Source organism: Anopheles coustani, chromosome 2 (genome assembly GCF_943734705.1).
Source record: "Anopheles coustani chromosome 2, idAnoCousDA_361_x.2, whole genome shotgun sequence".
Classification (NCBI taxonomy): domain Eukaryota; kingdom Metazoa; phylum Arthropoda; class Insecta; order Diptera; family Culicidae; genus Anopheles; species Anopheles coustani.
Genome location: NC_071289.1, coordinates 56,757,259 through 56,778,814, shown reverse-complemented (window position 1 = coordinate 56,778,814; position 21,556 = coordinate 56,757,259). Strand labels below are relative to the sequence as shown.

Genomic DNA, 21,556 nt, shown 5'->3' with positions numbered 1-21,556 from the left:
TGCGGGTTTCAACAATATTCACATATTTTTAATTTATTTTCTTTTTTTTCAACATCCACCGCAATTTTAATAAACCATAATGTCTTTAGAATGCAGTTCCAATGCTTCAGAATGATATTTCCAAGAAATATTTCCTTTTGGCTAGGCAATTGCGGATTTGCGTGCTGCAACGAAAAAGTGTTTAATCTGACAATATTCAGAACGACTTTTTTACGCAGCTCTTGAAAATTAATAAACACTCTAGACGATTTCTCATCAAAGCTTAGATTATAAACTTTGTTTGTATACGTACAGAAAATATTCATTTTATTATTCTACCTGTTCGTACATAATGTGCACGACACAAATGATCTTTGGAAGAAATTGAGCATGCAACAATGGTACAGTTCTACTCGAAAGAGCAACGCCACACTTTGTCAAACAATTATGTGTGCTTATATTCAGTATTAGAAGTTTTTTATTGAAATTTTGAACATTTTTCCTCCTGGTAACATCTTTTGATCTGTTGGCAAGTTCTGTTTACTTATCCTACACACGCCACAACTATACCATCGCTTATTTGGTTCTCTTTTTGTGTAATTTTTAGTTTTATTTTTCCATTGGTTGTTTTTTTCACTTAATGTATATCCTATCCAGACACACGAAAATACACACCGACACTATTCTCACTCGTCTCCAACACTCCCCGTTTCATCCTTTGCGACCACAAACCCCGTAACGAATCAATTTCAACAGGAGTTTTACATTTTTATCCTACGATTCAATATCCATCTCAATTCAAACTCCACACACCACACGCCAACCTCTTTCTCACCTCTCGCTCGCTGCTCACCGTCCACAACCTCACCGCCTCACCTACCGCCGGATGGTTAACGTACACCAAATGGTCCAATCCCGCTCATTCCTTCCTGCTCCCGATGCCATATCACATCTTACCAATAAAACCAACTGTCAACATTATGTAACGGTTAATTATCGGTCGCCTTCTCTACTACAGCAACCGCAGAAGGTTGACTAAGGCTGTACAAGGTCTCAAGCATAATTGCAATGCAAAGAGTAAAAAAATAGAAAACTTTCCAAAGCCAACCAAAAACTATGTCATCTCGTGGGATGAGATACTACCGCACACAACGTGTTATTCTTTCTCAATCGTTATGCCTCACACCTTCTCTCTGTCTCTCGCCTTTCCTCTAGCTATCACTTCTCCTAATCCTTTAGTTGTACCTTCGTGAATATCTAAATAATGTTTGATAATAGATTTCTGCTCAGTACAAAACCATTACCAGGGCCTTTACAAGTGTAGCCATATAATGGCAAAATGCGTTTTCTATAAACTGTTTTTCCTCATCTTTCTGTAACCTGTCACATTCTCACAATTCAAACGCAAGAAGCTAAACCCCAACTTTGCTTATTTAAAACTGTATCCTTATTCTACTTTAAATATGTTAACTTGTCCTATCTAGCACATTTTATGCTTGTTTTACACAAAACTTTCATCAAGGTTGTGATGCCATAAAACAGCGATGAAGCCTAAATGCTTCATTTTTAAACGCATGATCGTAACTGATGATATTGGAGTCTTAGTATCTTATCGTTTTTATTTCTTTTTGGTTCTACCGAATGGAAAGATTTTGTAAGCGATAACAATGGGATAAGAAAATTCATTCTCGGTATCTAAATTATCAATCCCGAGTATTTGAGCTGTCACCCTTCGAGAAAACTTTGGTGTTTTTGCTTTCGCATCATCAGGCCACTTTTCTTTTGCGCAACATTGTGTTGTGTCGAGCGTACAACCGATACGGTGCCAGTGCCGTAAACTCCTTGAATCAATTCTTTCTATCAACATCATCGCCACATTGAAAGCAATGGAAAAGCTTCGATCGCATCGGGAACCACACGCTTCCGGGTGGAAAGCCCTGCGCCAGGCAAAGCCATCACGAGATATCCATAGAGATTGCAGTTTTCCCAAAAGCGATTCCATTTAAGTCATCAATCTTCGGGCCGACCGAAAGGAAACCGCCTTGACAGGCTTCAGTCACGTCGGTTTCCGCCATCCTCCTCCGCCCCATGTGGGACGATTGCTGGCTAATGCAAAAATCCATGTAATGAAAACTGCCTTCACCGCGTGCGCACACAACCCGCACATGCCGGTTGGTTTCCCTTCTGGTTGCACAATTACTTTTAGATTCTTTTCTTTTTCCATCTCACAAACCATTGAAAGATGGATGGTGTTGGAGCATTCATCGAATTTTGGATAGCATCTACCCGGACTCCGGGTCCGGAAAGATTGTTGGGCTTGAAGAGCTTGAAAACCATTAAAAGTCTTGTCGATAAAACGAAATTCAAGTCGTTAGATAAGCGTATAGCCATACTGAGATTTTTTTGTACTTTTTTTAAATATTACTCGTTAAATAACATGAGAAGAGAAGGGCTTATCGCTATTGATCGAAATTTATTTTCTACTTGGCACGCTCATGTTTAATTTACATTAAGATAGCACAAACAAGAACAAGCTTGAACCGTGCGTCGTGCATTAATTTTAAGCAAGGCCAAGATCTATTGTATGCATTAAACAAGGTTTCTAGTTCTAGTTGTTTCGTTTTAAATACTCTTTTCCCTACTTTACATTATATCGTACTTTTTTAAACGAATTTCAAATCCCTTCTCCAGGTTCGATACGTTTACTGACTTTGGCAAAAGTTTCTCTTAAGGAGTTATATAATATATTTAAAATTGGACGAGAGAAGCTGGTACTCACCGTAATAAAGCCTACTCACGGAAATACATAAAATATACGTATTTCGAAGAGCAAGAAAACGCATTTACCTACCAGGTCTCTTGAAATCGGCAAGATTTGTGTTCCCAGTGTCTTTACACGCCGAAAGTGTGCCGCACTTCAATTTTCTACAATTGAACCATTTAACTTTATCTTCTCGATAGCACGCCATCGGAAAGGAACAAACGAAAGGAATGGGAGTAAAGCAAAAAGTAAAAATAAACCGACATCCCACTTAACGACCGGAAACACTTTTCGGTTTATTACACCTGCTACACCTGATAGCAAAAGTGGCTCCGAAAAGTGGTAGCACCACGCACCTCGGGGCGCAAAAGCAGAAATCCACAACAAGCTTACCCCATTTTTCCCCCTCGTTTCGGCGTTGTCTTATCTAGCCCCCAGCCCCCACAGTGCCTTCCCATCGCCCAGCCGAGCGCCTTCCAAGCCATTCTATCGGGAGAGCATCCCTTTTCCATCGAAGCCACCGTATCTGGTGCTGGGCTTCGTGCTCGTCCTCGTGCTTGTTCAAAACAGCACCAAATTGACTCCTTCCTTTGGCAGCGCGATAAATCTACGCCCGGATGTTGGTTTCCAGCGGCAAAAGTGCGATGTGACCGAAAGCAATGCCCGCCGCCGGAAGTCAAACATCGAACAGTTCCGGCCAGTTTTTGGCCGGTTTCGCCACGCTTGACCGCACCACTCGACTCAACTCGGTCCGGGCGAAGCGGATGCATGCTGCCATCTTTTCCCAACCAATCATAAATCACTTTCGGCTTTCGGCCAAACTAAACTCGACCGACCGGCTTCCACAGCCGGACCACACGAAAAAAAGCCGGAGCGCCAAGTGTGTCCGCAAGGAGGCGACCGATCGATGCTGCCTCTTCGGCCACCCCTAGCGAGAGGGGGGAAGCTTTTATCTCTTCGCCCGGCCGCTACACCGGATCGAGTGGTTCCATTTCCAACGCTCAGCACGTCTGCATTTTATGGAAGATTAGCCCCAAAACTCGAAAAGCCACCCCCTCCTCTTCGGATCGCTTCGCTCATCATCGCTCGTTACGTCGCGAAGCTACTAAAATTCCGGCACGGAGCGGTTTATGACGCCCGGATTCTTCCCACCCGCACTCAAATGGTATCACCCTAGGATATAGTGCTAAAAAGTCTTCTATTTTCTGATACTTTATGGGAAAATGTGTGATTTTGTGTTTGTTTGTGTGTATGTGAAACATGCGGTGTCACCAGTGGAAAATGCTATTGAAATCGACCACCCAAAACACGACGGGGAGCGGCACGGAAAACTTCCATACCATCCATTGCTCAAAAATACCTACGAACCAAGCAGCACTGGGGTTGCCAGACCACGGACCACGTGCTTCTCGCAAATATGTTTCCTCTCCCAATGCTCAAACTATCGCACAAATACATCGTCTTCTTACGGTACCGATGTTGAAAGTTTTTGGCCCAAAAAGAATCATATGGATCCGCTTTCCCAACGCTTCTTACGGTTTTGCGTGACAAACATGTTGTTGACAGCGAAAAACCAACTGGAGTGGAGTGGTTAGAGAAAGTACGGGAAAAATACAAGATGGAAGCAAAATGGCCACGCCACTGGGGGCGGGGTTTTCCCCACCCATCCTCCACGAAGCGACGGAGCCGGGATGAATGAATTGTTTGGGAAAATAGAAAACCATTAAAGACGTTGTTATGTGGGGCAAGTGGGAGCTCGAATAGAAAGCAGGAAGTGGAGAGGAGAAAAAAGACTAGGCACCCAAAAACACAACATTGCTCGTGGGGGATTGTTCGACCCGCTGCTGGCGCACAACATAATGCCATATCCTCGCAGCAGCGTAGCATCACCCGCATCATCATCTCGGCTCAGGCTAGAAGCTGAGCAGCGCCGATGAGAGTGCTGGAAGCCCCTGCACAGTGCGCTCCGCAGATAATTGACTGATCAAATATGTCCTACATAATACACATTCGTTTGCCTTGCGTCCTCGTCATCCAGTGGCATCATCGTCAGCTTTCACCGGTTGCCAAATGGTGTGAAATGGAACTAGGGCAGTAGGAGGAGGGTTTATATTTTCCCACCAGCATCCATTTCGTCATCGGCACCGGCAGATGATGGCACACAATTCACGTTGTCGTCTTGCTCCAAAAAAACTTTCCACCGCGCACAGGATCAATATCTTGGCGAGTGGCGAAGGCGCAAGACAGTTTGTTGATGGCTATTGTCCCGGGCAAGATTTCACGTTCATCCTTGCGCGCTTGCCTCCGTACGCCTTTGGCACGGATGCACAGATGTTCTACTTTCCGCTTCCCGAGGCCCGGTAAACCCCTGCCCCGCACTCCCCACCTCAAAAATGGGGACGAATTATGGCTTCGAGTTTCACCACATCCGCAAAGTTCGGCACACAGTACAGGGCGAAAGCCGGCATTTTGTGCGGTGGAGGCCGTTCCTGCCAGCACAAGCTTGCTGAAAAGTGTGTCTTTCTTATTCTTTTAACTGAAGCAATTTCCTTCACCGCCTCTAGCCCTGCACTTTCGAGCTCCACAAGCAAATTCTCGTCGTTCCAATGATGGAATCAAGTCGGAAGTACGGTTCCAGGTTTGCCGGCACCCATCAGAGATTTTACTCCACAGTGGTTGTTTTGTGGACTTTTTTGTTCAGTTTGCTGTTACACCCATCTTGGAACGTTTTACCATTTTCATCCAAATTCGTCGTCGAGGACTTGTTTTTCTTAGCCCGAGTTCCCTCATTCAGGGCTGGCTCGATCAAACAAACTCACAAGCGGCAAACGCTGTCGTTGGCGATAGACACTTCGGCCGCAAGTCCGTCTCTAGCTGGCCAAACTACTGAAACGGGAGGCGAAAACTGAACCTTACCATAACGTGAATGAATGTCATGAATGTTACAGCGTTCTTCCAACGTCATGAATATCACACTGGTCAAGCAACCCACGTCGAAGATGCAAACACACACACACTCAAGTCACTACCTATCATAGTTCCCAGCTCACTCGAGTCTCCGGGGCGAGTGCAAACAATTAGAAAAGAAAACCTAGGATAAAGATGGCCAACACGGTGGAGGCAGTAGTTAAACAGAAGCGCTGGAGAGCAAGAAGATGAATCGATTTCCTGTTCCGACATCCCGGCAGCTGCCATCATTGCTCAAATGTTAGCTAAATGAATTATGTCGCCCGGTGGTCGCGTCTAAATGTATGAGACATCGCCTCGGTCGGAAATACTGACCAGTGCGAAACCCACGGGGAACCATCCTCGAGCCCTTGGCAAACCGTATTACTGAACGTAACGATATTATGTGACCCGATAGTGGAAGTAATGTAAACGCCGTAAGGGAAAATGTCAAAAATGATAATGGTAACGGTGAAGCCACCGATGATTATGGAAGCACTCTAGACTGGCAAACCGACACGATCCAATAGGGTTCCGGTTGACACTGTCGACTTGTTCAAGCAGTGTTTGATTGGATGCACCAATGTTCGCTTTTAAAATAAGAATATTTAAAGTGGATTCACATTAAATATTAGCAATATTTTCTATTCTTGGATTATAAAGCACAACGTTTACATGTTTTACTAATTCTACACCGACTGCAGGTCAAAATGCCAATAACGCATTAGCGAACAAACTGTATAATTGGTCTTTCAATCTATATTTATTGTAGCTCTATACGGATTTGTAAGAACTTTGAGAAAGTATGCATTTACTATTTTCTGAAAGTCAAACATTACTTTCCATTCCAGAATTTAAATTAAGAGATTTTATGGAAAAGGTTTTGTAATTTTTAGCTAATAACCAGCACTTAGGCCTGAGTCAGTAAGCGCATCGAACAGATAGCGAAATTATGTACGTCATATATTCTAAAATATATTCACGCTTGTTATCAAGGGTTGTCAAAATCGAAAAGTTACCAGCATGAGTACACTAACATTTCGTACAATAGCTGTTTCATTTGGAAACTCAATTCTACTGCAAACATTGTACAGCATCTGTCACCCATTTGCAAAACTAGTGAGTTGCATCGTCACTAAATATTTCTAGAAATATTCTAACGTTAATTAACCTACAGCAGACTGCCCTTTTACTACTCATCAAACAAAATCTATAAAACTATAAATGCTTAGGGACTTACGAAGGATCCTACTACGCGTGTGAATATGTGCATGTTTTGTTTTTATTAGCAAACTTCTTACCCATACCTCATACACGCCTCATATGCGACTACCGCCTATCGCTCCTTAGCTTCCTGAGCCACTCCAAAAACACCCGCCTTCCCGCATAACCCTACCCTCTTCATTTCCGGTGAGCCCGAAAAAGTTTCGGGCAAAAACTACGGCCACCGAGCTTAGAAAGTCGATGGCAGTTTTCGGGCTCGTTATTATTATTTAATGCTCACCTCCCGGAGTTCTGGCGCTTCCGTTCGAAGGGAGGGCCGAAACCAATCCCTAACGTACGACACTTTTCGGTTGTTTTCCGGTTTTATTTTATTCATTTGTTTTCTGTGCGTATGTATGTTCTCCCATGCTGTTTCGTGGTCCTACTTCCTTTGCTTCCGTTCCGTTTCGTTTGCTCACAAACAACCTCCACACGCGTCCCAGAGGGACCCGCGAAGATACGGGCAAAACTTTTGCCAGAACCGTTAGCCTAGTGTGTTTTATCCGGAAACTCGCCGAGTTTTTCGTCCAGTTTGTTTGGCCATTTGTATCGGTTTTGCTGTTTCGGGCTCCAAATGCATAATTAATCATTCAGTTTTGCCTCCGCATCGTCTCATCCGTTGTTTGTTAAAAGTTTTTTCCATACCTCTTTTCTCCAGCAAATTTCTCTGTTCTACACTTTTTTTCACTTTCGTCCACTTTATCTCTCGTTTCATTTCCTTTCACTGCTAGTTAGTGCGCCTAAAGCAACTCGCTTCTACTCACGCGACAAACGGTGCGTTTGCTCAAAGTTCAGGAAGCGAACTTTAAAAAAGTTGTTTTCAAATCCTTTTTGTGAAGTCTTTTATCAGAACCATCTATCAAAGACCCGTAGCGAATTGATTTTCGTCCTTTTCGAGCACTTTATCGAGTTTCTAAGTAACGTAAATAAATAACCAAACAAAAAATAAACACAGGTTTTTGATTTTTTTCAAATGCGTGTTTTGCGTACTCACACACTTTCAACAGTAGCTAAAAGTATGTTTTTGTTCGACTTCACTTTTAATTAAGCTCAGGTGGGCCAATTTGTACCTTTCGATCAGTTCCGTGTTTTTGAGCTTTCACAAAACGAACGATACATTTCTAGTATGTTAAGCTCTTCGAAAACAAAACCTCCAACTCTTACGTAACATTATGTGAAAATCAGCTTACTGGAAAAGAACTACCCTGGCCAATAAGGGAAAACTTTAACTGCAAAGAATAAAAAAGATCAAAACTAGTATGAAAGTCGATCTAAATTAGTTGCTTAAGTTGCTCAAATCGTATTTGTGTCTTTTGTGCAGTTCTTACACATTTCTCGATGGGATTAAAAGCATTTATGTTTTATTTTATATTGTATCCAAACATCTGTTTGCTTCAACTACATTCCACCATAAACTAGGTCTGCTCAGAGAATAAAAAGTGTAAAGAATCCAAGCAGCTCTTCCATTTTTATCCACGCTCCTCCTGCAATGTCCCGAACAGTTTACCATAGACCTTGCCAACTCCAACCGCAACCTTCCCATCAATCCATTGCGCCTTATCGGTTGTTTTTCATTGGTTTGATTGCTTACTGGAAACATTACGAATCTCCTTCACTTTTTACTTTATTGGACTGTTAATGCATCTCGATCATGATTGGTACATTATCGAAAGTCGTTGGTAAGCCTTCTGGTTTTTTTTAGTAACAGTAGATTTGTAATAAGCAATGACCTAAGACGCGATAAGGTTACTACAAATTGCTCTTTAGAAAAACCCAAGACTTCAACTTGGTTGCTTAGAAAAAAAGATTTATCAATCCCTTCCGTTTGTACACATGTTTACGTTGCTTTATAGTGCTACTACAAAAAACTTCAAAAAAAAGTAACTTAAAACTTTTCAACTACTACAACTATGATAATGCGTACACATACTGGAACTCATCTTATCCAACTCTGACGACCTTCGCTTTTACAACATTCACCACTAGATATCGTTAATAATCTTACGTTTTTTCTTCTTTATCTTTTCCCTCACCTAACCTATCGCGTTTATGCATATTTTTTTAACCTTAATTACAAAACCGAAATCACTCAAAAAACAACATTCAACTTAATACCATCACCACTATCACCACCACAACCGCCTACCGTGCGTGACGTCAAATGGTGTGGCCAATCGAAAATCTTTATCCACACCAAATCGAAAAAAAACCCACACTCAACTCTTTCGCCGCGGATTCATTGCTCGTACAACAAAAACCGACGGAAAATACGCCAAATACTTTCGAAATTCAAACGTTCCGCCGAATGTACTGCCACAAATGACAAATCCTACACAACCTTTCGAACCATAATCGACCCGAAACCGATACTAACATACCAAAAAATACCAAACCTTCTAACCCTGGAGTCGGTTATACGATGCGAGATATCCGGTACTTCTGGAAAGACGGCCTAAGTAGTGTCGGAATGAGCAGCGAAGTAGAACTACCACAATTTAGAGTACTGGGTCACAGGCAGAGGGCGACCGAAATTAACCTAACCACAGGTACCCCATCATGAACAGAAAAAAATCACACCTATATCATCATCCACATTTTTTAACCTTCTATACTTCTCTCATCATCACCAATGACTCTGTCAGATTTCTGTTCTACGGCATTCTGTCGTTTCTTTTCCTTTCGTTTCATGTACTTCTTCTACGTCTGTCCACCTTTCCGAAGCTGTCAAACGCAAACCGTTTTCTGGCACTTTCATCATCCCTACATCATATTTTTCAAAATATTTTCTACATGTTTCATCGCACATCTGTGTTCTCACATCTTCTTCCTGTTGCTCCGTCTCTGTTGATACACACTTTGTTCATTCTATCCTACTTTCTTCCCAGTATCTACTGAACCAAGGTTGTTCAAACCATGTTCTTTTAGAACGGCCATCATCTTACACCTCTTAACACAAAACCATTCCCCAACAAGCCAACCAAAAACATTATCATGTTTATTGTTTTCGATACTTTTAATTATTCTGTGTTCTGATTAAAATCTTCCTGCAAAAATCATATGGTTTATCTTACTGTAAATGTACGATTTTTATGTTCCCTCCAGATGTTACTGCCCATATGTTATGTGATTTTGTTTTTTCTTTGTTTTCGTTCACCAACACAACACCGATCAATATTTTAACAGTTGTTGAATCTTGCAACCGTTAGCACCACTACACTTTCAAGCTAGCCCCCGAAACGGGCTTATTCATTTTGTTCACGTTGTTTAATTTTCCCAATTTACTAGAATGCTACCTACGATGTACTCACAGTGATGTGTCTGTTTTCGTTGTCCTTGAGCTTACTTTTGTGGTCTTTGGTTTCAGATTTTCGATCACTCCAACTTACACCGCATAGCGAAAACGATAAAGAAAACACAATTTAGTTGTGAATTAACCACATGCACCACACGCAAATGGGTTGTACGCTTTTTGCGACAAGCATTGTACCACCGATAGGCTCACCTATGCCGTTCGGGAATAGTTTTCCACTCGTTTTCAAGAAAGCGAACTTTTCAACCGATTTTGTAGCAGCGTGTAGACTAATCTGTTCTGCAAGTTAACAAAGAGTCGTAGCGGATAAACATTTTCTGTTACTGTGTTTCTTTGTTTTCTGTTACTTTGTTTTCCTGTACGTACCACGACGAATTCTTCCGTTCCATGTGATGATAGTATATGCCTACCATTTTGTAATGTGTTCAATTTTGTCTAGTTTTTAAGACGAACAGTAGTTATTTCCTACGAAACGCACTGTTTTAACCTCACATGTTTTAATACGCCTACGCTACAAGTTCAAAACCAAGGTAAAAAAGTGAATCAAAACTCATGCTCTACCTGCCGTGGAAATTGTGTATGTTTACGGCGTCTTTATGGTTTTTTTTTTTACAAAAACTAGTGGTTTTACGTCAGTACATTTCTCACTCTCGTGCGCTCCTCAACAACAACAACAACAACAACAACCTGTATTAAAATGGTTCAGAAGGGAGCACGACGAAGTTTTACGACGCAGGTTGTTTAATGTATTTTCTTATTGTCGTATGATTTTTCCACCCACTTTGTTCAACCTTCGGTCGTTTAGTGGAAACGTTTATTTTCAACACAACTCCAATTAATGAATCCTTTCGAAAACTGTAGATCCATGAACAAAATATTCTACAAAGTTTTGTCTTAAAGCGGAAACGAAGTTTTTGTTTCATGAAGAATATGGTGAAGAAACTAGTTTTTTATTTTTTTTTTTATTTTTGCGAATGAATATCACATACCAAACCGGATTATCTTCGGAATCTTTATAGATTTGTCGAATAGTTCATAACAGGAAACAAAACAAGCGTAACTCAATTTCATGTTTGTATTATATCACTCATAATATCGTACAAAACCCTGGAAGCCATATACTCACACTCGTATGTCGTACATTGTAGTGGCAACCGCTTGTCAGGGCCGCTGTTACCATACGCCAACATCAAATTCCGATGCATTTCGCTTCGGTCTGGACAATGTCGAAAACGCACATAGCAGTGGATACGGCCTACCTCGTTTCCACCCTAAAAACGCAAACCTAACAATTCGCCTCGCTAAATTCGTCCCGCTGCGTAGGGCATCCCCGACCGGATCCACCTGTGGGTGGGAATCCGCCCTTCGGATCGTATGGAAACCCGACCCCCTTCCGGGAAAAACTGATCACCTTGATGAATCTTTCTTCCATCATCCATTATTTTTGAATCCATAAATCATTTTTATATCTCGCAGAAGTCTCTTCCTCTCCCTCGCTCTTTGTATCTATCTCTTCTCTCTCTCTCTTTTTCTGTCATTCTTTAACACACGCTAACCAACTCTGTTTTCCTTCTTTCCAACGTCCTCATTTAACCATCATGGCATTAAACATGCAAAGCATTATTTAAATTAATTGCTCAAACGTGACACAAAAAAAACTTGGTCGGAAAATTGTCTACTACGGCAGCCACCACCATCAAGGGTTCGTTATTATGAAGTAAACTTTTAAATAGTGATACTCTTTTTGCAGGTAATGACCCCGTTACAGCTATGTAATTGTTTTGTACTAAACATATTGCCATGAATGATCTTTCATTTGATGCTAGTCACTTTTGATTCCAATTTTTGTTACTGTAATCCAATGTATACCATTTTTTCGACAACCAAAACCCATAGCATAGTTGAATTGATTTTTTGTTTTACAACCAAATTCACGATTGAAACATACAGTTCAAAAATATCAGTGAAAACGTACGCCAAAAGCGAACTAAACACATTGCGTTTTCAGTGACCCTAACAGTTGATAACCGATACGGAGTTCTAGCTTTAGAAATACCTACAATACGCTCAGTTGGTCCAGAAAGGCCTACAGACGGCAGCATCTGCAACACAACTAACACGGCAAACTGCAGCAACAAATGTGAACCAATCGTTGTAATCCTGTACTGTGTATGCTTCCGAGTGTTCTCGAATCCACCTGCTGAAATGTCAACCAGAAGTGACACTTGACTCACTTCTCCGGCAGTTTCCGAGAAGGACTGTCCGTGCGCCATCTTCAATTGTTTTCTCTCCCCTCTCCTCTTAGTCATCGCAAGGAAAACAAAAAACAAATGGAGACACCGTAGAAAACATATGCGAAAAGCTTACCATTGTTTGTATAACCACGATCACCGAACGGATACTCCCGTAGGAGGACATACTTGCTCTTGCCCCAATTAGTCATGTTTCACGATACACATGTCAGGATACGGAAAACATGCCTAGCTGTCTTGTGTGTGTTTCTTTTTGTTGTGATCGACCTTGAACATACGAAGTAGTGGTAATGAACTGGTGTGATACGTGGATTAAAAAAAACTAGGATTTGTGTTATCGCAACCTCTGTATGACCTCGTTCCGCAAAAAAAAAAACTTACTCACAAGGAAACAAGGCCATTGTACTGAGACGCTTCAGTACGCGTACGTCGGTATTTTACGTCAGTAGATGTTATGATTGAACGTATAATATGAGATGACTTTCCCCCTTTTGTACAAAAACCAAACCACTCTTAGGACCAAAATTATGAATATACACAAACTAGGTTCCACACCCCGAATACAACACTAGAAACAAATTCACTAATCGCATACGATCCATACCATTGGTACGCACACACACTCACTCACAAGGAAAAATTACAATCATTTACCACCAGCTAACACAATGATTTAAACTCGTCCAATCGACCGTTTCTAATTCACGAATCTTTCTCTCTTTTTTTCTTTCTTTCTTCAACCAACAATGTCCCGCTTTTTTGTTCCGTTACCGATCAATATTGCATTGTTTTTTTTTCTAATCGTATTTGTGTATGTGTGCGTGTGTGTATATGTATCGGTTTGGTTTTATCGAAAACCGTCCAATGGGCAAAACTCCAATATACTGCCTGTTACTACTACTGCATCTACTACTACTACTACTACTACTTCAACCGCTACTGCAACAACCGGCACTAATAAACAATACTTCAACTGCTGCCAATATCATCGCGCGACTACCGCTGACATTGTAAATGGGCGATGGAAACCTAAAAAAAACATATAAATGTTCCAATTTATATACACAAACTATGCCATTCGAAAAAAAAACCCAAAACCAACCAATGCAACGATGCGTGCCGACAACCGCTATGTGGCTAAATGTCAACACGATGTAAACTGCGCATCCTTACAAACTTTCTCACCGCCATGCACATACACATACACTCCAAACGCGCGCTCTCACCAATCGCATTGGCTTCGCGGGGATAAAACAACAAACATACAAACAAAACCCAATGGTTATCCCAATCTGCGAACCACGTCGACATCGATTGCCGCGCATTAACGCGAAAATGGAATGAAAAAACCGTGTACGTCCCAAACAACCTACATTTATCAACGCCAAAACTGTTGGTCGATGCGCCAACCAACCTATCAACCGCTTTTGAACGGAACCCCCAATACTTGTCCTTACACAAATCTAAACACACATACACACACACACACACACAACTTGAACTCAATCGTTGACCGCGAAACCACCGGCTGCGAATGCAATGCAATTTCGAAAAATAAACCTTCCACCGGCGCCGACTCGCCTCAAAATGGTAGTCGGCTACACGATGAGAGATATCCGATACAAATGGAATGAAGGCCCCAACTCGGTCGGAGTGTCGAGCGAAGTGTCTTTGCCTCAGTTTAAGGTTTTGGGACACCGTCAACGTGCTATGGAAATCAGTCTCACAACAGGTACCTGTAGACGGTCACCGATTTTGTTAAATATTGCTCATTACTTCATTACTTTTTACTCAATACTTTTGATATCAAAACCGTTAGTCGATAATTTAAGAGAAAGTACCTCAACTCAAATTTCCCCACTCAGACGAATGTATCCTTCCGCCGTCTGGTGTTCATACTTAAAAATATCAATCAACCGCATCCCACCATCCACTTCAGCTACTTCTCGCTCGCTAACAAACAGGCAACAAAACAACATGATTTTATTGCTCAAACCAGTCAAGCCTTAGCTGTAGTTTTTCCTTCCTTTACTTCTATCCATATGTATGTTTTTGTCTAATGAACGATTTGTCTCGTGCGATCCAGTTTTCTTATTGCTCTATGTCCATTTTATCTAAATTTATTGTTCTACAAACATCTTGCCTACCTTTCTTGCATCCCCCCAAATCGGATCTAGACGTACTGAAAAATATCCACCTCCATATTCAGTTCCATTCCAAGCCATTGCATCATCCGTTCAAGTTTTACGCAATCCTTCTTCTTTCCAGAATGAAGTCATAATCCATTCTATCGTTATGATTTGATTCATGTCGAGTCCATTTCTGTAAAGCCAAAGTGATCAGTTCTTGGTGAACGCATCGATTCGCCCGTTTGTGGTTTTGGTTTTCCATTTCCCCCTTCCCCTCTCCACTGACTGACATCTCCGGAATGCTTTCGGTATTGAACACCCGCCCATTACTCGCCTTATCAACTCACTCACTCATCGCTCGCTCATCGCTTTCTAGAACCAGTACTAGGCTAAATAGTGTACCGTTATAGTGATTGGCCCTAAATGTAGGTGGTTGTAAGCAAACAAACGCAATGGTAAAATGGTGTCTTAGCGTTACATCGGGAAAAGAGTTGTACAGAGTCTGTGTCACGCACTCCATCATGAACCTCATCGACGACGTCGGTTACTTTTGGCTTTCACCAGATGTAGGCAACATTCGCAAACATCGGGCACTGAGGCGATCGGCGATTGCCTGACGACCTCCGCCTCCAATTCCGATTAGCAATGAGCCGATGGTTTTTCCTCTCTACCTCTAATACTTCGAAAACTGCGCAAACCGTTCCACCAAACACTTCCACCAGTTGCCCGTCCAGGTTGTCGCTGGTGCAAGGCCCTGCAGGGCATCACCGTTGGTTCGGGTATATCGCACCATGGGTATGGGCGCCCGGGACGCATAACGTTCTATTTATAGTAATTCGCTATAGTTACGTCCTTCAACAAAATACACATCTTTCACCCGAACCGAATCGACAAGGCTCATCGATTCACAGTCACCACACACCCGTGGCCCCCATCCACCCCACGTTCGACCGTACCCCAGGGGGTTCGTTATGTTGTGGCCTTCACCGTGGCGCCCAGTAATGGGCACATGACATGGGCACAAAACGGAAGCAGCCGCTTCGCAGGATTGACAGGTTCATTATAAAAATGTAGGGTCCAAGCGAGCGCGCGCGCACACACACACAGGATGAGTGGCAGGATGCGGTGGGCGACCGAATGGGGAACCGTTTGGGTTCGTGCGAAAAACGGATAGCCCGTACAGGCACTGATGAAAACTGCTGCCCTGGCCAGCAGCCTCTGCGCCTCAGCGACGATGGTTCGGTCGCCTCGGGTTCGTAAAATCACCATCATGCGTCACTCGATGCGGAAAGCTCTCGTTTGACGAGCATGGCTGACGTTCGAGGTATGTGGTTTTCGATACGTTTAACAAAGGGTGTTTTATTCAAACACAACATGTTTTTCGAGCCCAAAAAATATTCTATCAATATTGTCCTGTTTTCTTTTTATTTACCGTAGTATTGTATCCTCTATTACTATGCGTCAAAAAACGACTGATGTAGAGAAATGTCTCTTCTCGATTTTCAAACTTTTAATTTGTTACGAAATTAGCTACCCATCACTACTATCAGAGAGCATTCAATCGTTACCAGCATTGTCAAGGCCTGCTCTGCCTCTATCGGACTGAGGATAGCCGCAAATTACTACTATCCCAAACGGGACGATAAATTAGATTGCGTAGCATCGCGCTTTGATCGTTTATTTCCTTTCAGTTTGATTCCTTCTACCTCCTATCGACTCCGTAAATACTACACCGCGATTTTAGTTGCGATGGTGCGTCTCGGTCCCCGAGGGCCCCCGGTTTGGGAGGAATCACCAATGATCGCTACTAAATAGGTGTAATTGATCGACATTTGGCCACATTCAACCGTAATCCCCAATCACCGGATGCGTATCGGAATCGCCGTGGGTTTAGTTGAGTTGACCCGATTGGGACATGGAACGATGTGTAGAACGACCCTATTGGCCCGGGAAGTAAGAAACGGTGATGTGAAAATTGTCACGAAATCGAAGATAAACTTTATGCTTATGTATGGGTCATAAAAAGTTCCTATCTAATAATGTCCGTTTTGCTTCGATGTGTCGTATTCCACACACGTTATGGTCGCTATTTCCAACCATAAAACTAAACAAAAAGAATTAACGAAGCTTATACAGAAACCAGAAAACAGATTAATTATAGTATATTCAACTCTACCTCGTATTAGCGTGTTAAGTGATGTATTCGTATATACTTCATTCGGTCTCAAACAAACAGTAGAAGTGAATGCTTTATGAAACACAAAATCAGATTATAGTCATTATTTCTTTGATGTTCGTATGTCTTCGAATGGAATTATAATCCTCTCTGTGAGTGGAGCAGGGAAGCTTGTTGATAACATTCTTATGGATATATTTTGAAGAGTGCAGTTAAGTGTAAAAAAAGGTTAAACCTTGCTTTTTTTACGAGGGACGTAATATCCTCAATTTCGTTTTAAAAGCACATAAACTACAGTTTGATATAGTTTGTGTAACAAACAAGAACTAGAATGATATTTTTGAACTTTTTCTCAAAATAATTTATCAAATCAAGAAGTTTCTCTGGCCCACCCTGCAAAAAAATGACTAAACTGACAAAATAACTTCAAGGCAACACGAAGGAATTCCGCTCATTTTCCAATGCTGGTCTCGGACCCGCGTTGTGTGGCTTCCTCCGACCCGAGACCATTACAGCGTATCATTACTAGCAGATGGTGTCCTTCGCCAGCAGGGCCGCACGCATTTTCCCATCGTTTTTAATAGCAGCTGTGTGCTGGACGTATATGTGACATCCGAGTGTGGCCCCTTGACTGAACGAGTGTTGCCCAAAAATATGAACTCGGTCACCTTCACAGGTGAACAAAGGAGGTGGATGGCTACTTTGCAAAGCAAAAAATAAAAAACTAAGCACTCGCTCGAAACCATAATTGAGGTGCCATTTTGGTGCAAAATTATTTGTATAATCCCCCAAACCAATGGGGTTTCCGCCCGGCTTCACTGGGTTCGAAATGAGTCCGGGAGGGGGTTCTGGCTGAGCTTTGGCGCCATTATGGACCGCTTCTCTCCGTTAGGGTTGAGCTTTGGTAGCCCCACCGGGGGTTGGTTCAATTTGCTCCACTCGCTAACATTCCTGCCGTCACGCAATTTCTTTGTGAACGGTGGGCAACGTACAAACCAAAAAAACCCCATCGGAAAGGTAACATTCTAACAGCATGTGTTCGAAAATGTCATTACCATATACCGAAATGCCCGGTCGTGGACCGCGCGAGGCGTGCCACGATTATTAGCCCTAAAACCGGACGACCACCGACACGCCACACCGTCCGATAGAGTGCTCATCCTTTCGGTTAGCGAGCGTCAGGACGTCCGTACCGGATATTTACCTTGCGAGGTTTCCTCCACTTCCGAGCAATGCCGGTGCGTGACAGCTATTAATTAATCTCCCAAGCCGTCGTTAGCATTGAGTCATCGAATCCGGCCCGTACCGGGTAATGGGAACCTTCCCATCGGCACATCGACAATTTGGGGCGAATGCTTTGTATGCCAACGATGCCGAAAACTAAATCAGCACTACTACTACCTTAACACAATGGGGACCGTTACTTTCGCCGTCAATCTGCTGAACCTAGGTTTCGACCCCTCCCAAGAATCTTCACATTTGTTGTCTTTTGGTAAACATTCTTTATAATATTGCAAGAAAAAAGAAAAATGAAACCCGTACCGCGCAGGCGAACAGTGCACAACCGGCAAGCTTTTCCGATTCGACGGACCGTTTTACATGGCGGCGCAGCTCTAAGACCTATAAGAGCGCGGTAACACGCATGACCACACATATAGCACCAAACCACAGGTAAGTGCAGTGTTTGATTATCTTTCCTTCCGTTTTATTTTCCCCACCCCCACGTCAAACGATTCACCATTTCCGCCAGGATGTCGTCGTTTGGATCCGTGTTTAGTTTTTCACCATTTTCCCTGTGTTTTCATCCCGCTCCGGCGAGGATTTGGCGAAACAGAAACCAGAAGGGAATGGTCCAACTTCGTCCGGGACCACTCCTTTTTCGCCACCCAAGTCTGGCATCATCGATCGATCCAAGACTGAAAATTGGTCCCTAGTCCCCCTCTGCCCTGTGGCAGGGAGGAAACCCTGTTGATTCGCGTGAACCGCGCAACCCCATTAGCGCACGTCGATCGTCCTCGTCCCCCCGGGCCAGACCCGGGGGCGGCCAGAATCGTGCTAGTCATCATATCAAGCCATCAATCATGTTTCCCTCCGGTCGTCATAAACGTGTAGACGATTCATTTTCCGACGACAGAAGCGCGGTCCAAAAATGGACTCCCGTCGTTTCATTTTCCCTTTTGAATAGATGCTGATTTTGGTTTTCATTAAAAAAATAAAATAGTTGCCCTTGAGACAAGTACGGACGAGAGCTGTGTGAATGGTTTTTGTCACCTTTCGTTGAAAACATATGCCTCAAAATCCGTGTATATTTTCTGGTAATCCATGGAATATAAGTTTTTATTAAGTCTTTCAGTACTCTTGCAATGCATTTAACTTTTCACTCTGGTTAAAGGGGGGAAGATGAAAGTTATCGAACCAACACAAACAAAAAGGGAACTTCATGAACCCCTAGTCGACAGCGATTTTGTTCAAATCGACGTTATGTCCGAGCTGAGAGCCCAAGAGAATTATTTGGTGTAGCCTCTGTTCTCCTCGGACACAGGCAAACCGAACGAATGGGCAGTAATTTTCCCCGTTTGTTTTTCCCTACGCTTATGCGCACTCTTTTGCCATATATGCACCACAAAACAACCAATCTAAGCCGCGTACGATAGCCGCGACGAATGATCTCAATGCCAGGGTGTGTATCGATGAGAATAACCCAAAGGAAAAAGTAAAACAATAAAACAAACCACAAACACAATCTAGTCCCCCGAATAGCCCGTACGGAACGAATGATCTCCCAATCTGGAAAAATGCTATAAACTTGCGTTCGATTCAAACTCCACCCAGCACGGTAAGCGAAAAGCGCAATTTCAAAACCAACCGAGCACCGAAGACTTAATAAAAAAGGTTAGAAACAGACCATCGGGAAAAAAAAACTCGTAATCAAAACTGCTTCAGAGTCAAACAAAAATCCCAAATCAAGCTTTGCATGCACTAGCCGGTGAGTTGTATTTCGTAACGGAAAAACGGCAGCTCTTCCAAAGGGTAATCGTAATGTGCAAAGTTATACAACGACGTGAAACCTTAACAATAGTAATGTTTTTTCTCTCCATTTCAAATTAAAAGTCCTTATTCCGGTGCACACAAACACACACGCCGAACGATGGAAGAAGATGAACTTTTGTCACTGAAAGTCTGTCCAGCAATGTCCATTATTCTCGTGCTGGTCTACGAAAAAGAGGGCCCGGCACGAAACAGGGACAGCAGCCAAGATTAAATCTTCACCTGCGTATCCGATACAAATAGTGGTGATTGTATGTGAAGAAAATCCTAAAAAAACATTGTCAGAACAGTAAAGCACACAAGAACGAAGCCCAAGGAAAAGCCCGTTTTTCCCTCGTGAATTCACTTCTCTCGAGTCTTCCCTAGTTTGCAATTCAATCCGATTGGCAATAGATTGCTTCCCTTCGGTTTGCTCGTTAAGATTCGGATTAAAATTGAAACCCTCTCGTCCCCGTGGCCCCGCAAACCACCCCTCAAAACCTCTAAAACACATTAGAGTTTGGTAGAGCCCCGTACCATCCAAAACATCTACAGGACAATGTTTCGGATTTGATTATTGTACTCACACAACGAAATCGCTGCCAACGGGATCGTTGGTAACGAGAAAAGCACACAACAAACAACAAAAAACCATCCATAATACTCTGGTGACAGAGAGAAAAAAAACACACGTTTTCATCATCCATACGTATTCGGTAGTGTAGAGCAAGCTCTCGAGCCCATTCACATTTGCTTGACCCAGCATTACCAATCATGTTTAATCGAATTTATTATTCTTTCTAGACTTTTCTTGAAGCAAGTTTTGCATTTAGCTGTTTTGATTTTGTCGCTTCGCTCACGTTTTACCTCTCTTTCTTATCTAGGAGCTATCTTTAAGAGCTGGTCCGGTTAAAGCGACTGAAAATCTTGTAACGTTACTTTTCCATGCCATCAGCTTACTCAAAACAAACACGATGGATTTAATAACGACCTCCGGCGTATGAAAAACGCAATCAAAAAGACATTCCATATCCAACCGGGCTGATTATCATAACCGCAGATTTTTCATCATTTGTGCAACGCGTTCCACCGAATCATTAGGATAATCATTAGCATCTTTTAATTAAGGTGATCGGGCGTACTTTTTTCTCGCCGTACGGGGATAACATTGGGGTTCGGGTTGTCGGAAAATTAACATATCATCCCATCAAAGGCGTATTCAGGATTTTTGAGGGGCGGGTAGTGATACATTTTAACGAGGATTAACCCTGGCCAGAAACCGCAACGGAGAAGCATCCCTTACAGTGGGTGCAGCGCCACCAAAAGAACAAAGAAAAGGGAAAGCTCATCTCGACCCTCCCATCTAAGCCTTCGTTTCGCCCACCCTTAACCGTATTCGAATTTGACACAATTTGACACATACCTACACACACACACACACACATGGTAGAGAGGAAAAACCATCTTCATCACATTCGGGCTCGCCCCATGATGCTGTGTTGATGAATGAAAAACGATAAGCTCATAAACGATGGCCAAAGCTAAGAAACCGCGGGATCATAAAAATGGAAACTCCTGCAAAGTCACACCAGCTGCCCGACCGACCGCAACATTTCAAAAGGGATTATTAGTCTTTTAGTCACCACACATCGCCATTGAGTCGCGTACTGAAGTAGTTTTTATTTACCATCATTTAGGGTTACTCTCTTGTTA

The 21,556-nt window shown here is 42.6% G+C and overlaps 1 protein-coding gene across 2 annotated transcripts in view; it reads left to right on the top strand.

Moving 5' to 3' along the window:
- Window positions 1-21,556, top strand: part of LOC131265628 (gamma-aminobutyric acid receptor subunit beta) — a 47,239-nt gene that overhangs the window by 18,709 nt on the left and 6,974 nt on the right. For both annotated transcript variants that reach the window (XM_058267913.1, XM_058267914.1), the window contains exon 5: window positions 14,106-14,243. In XM_058267913.1, coding sequence (XP_058123896.1) covers window positions 14,106-14,243 — 138 coding nt within the window. The remainder of the gene's footprint in view (window positions 1-14,105; window positions 14,244-21,556) is intronic.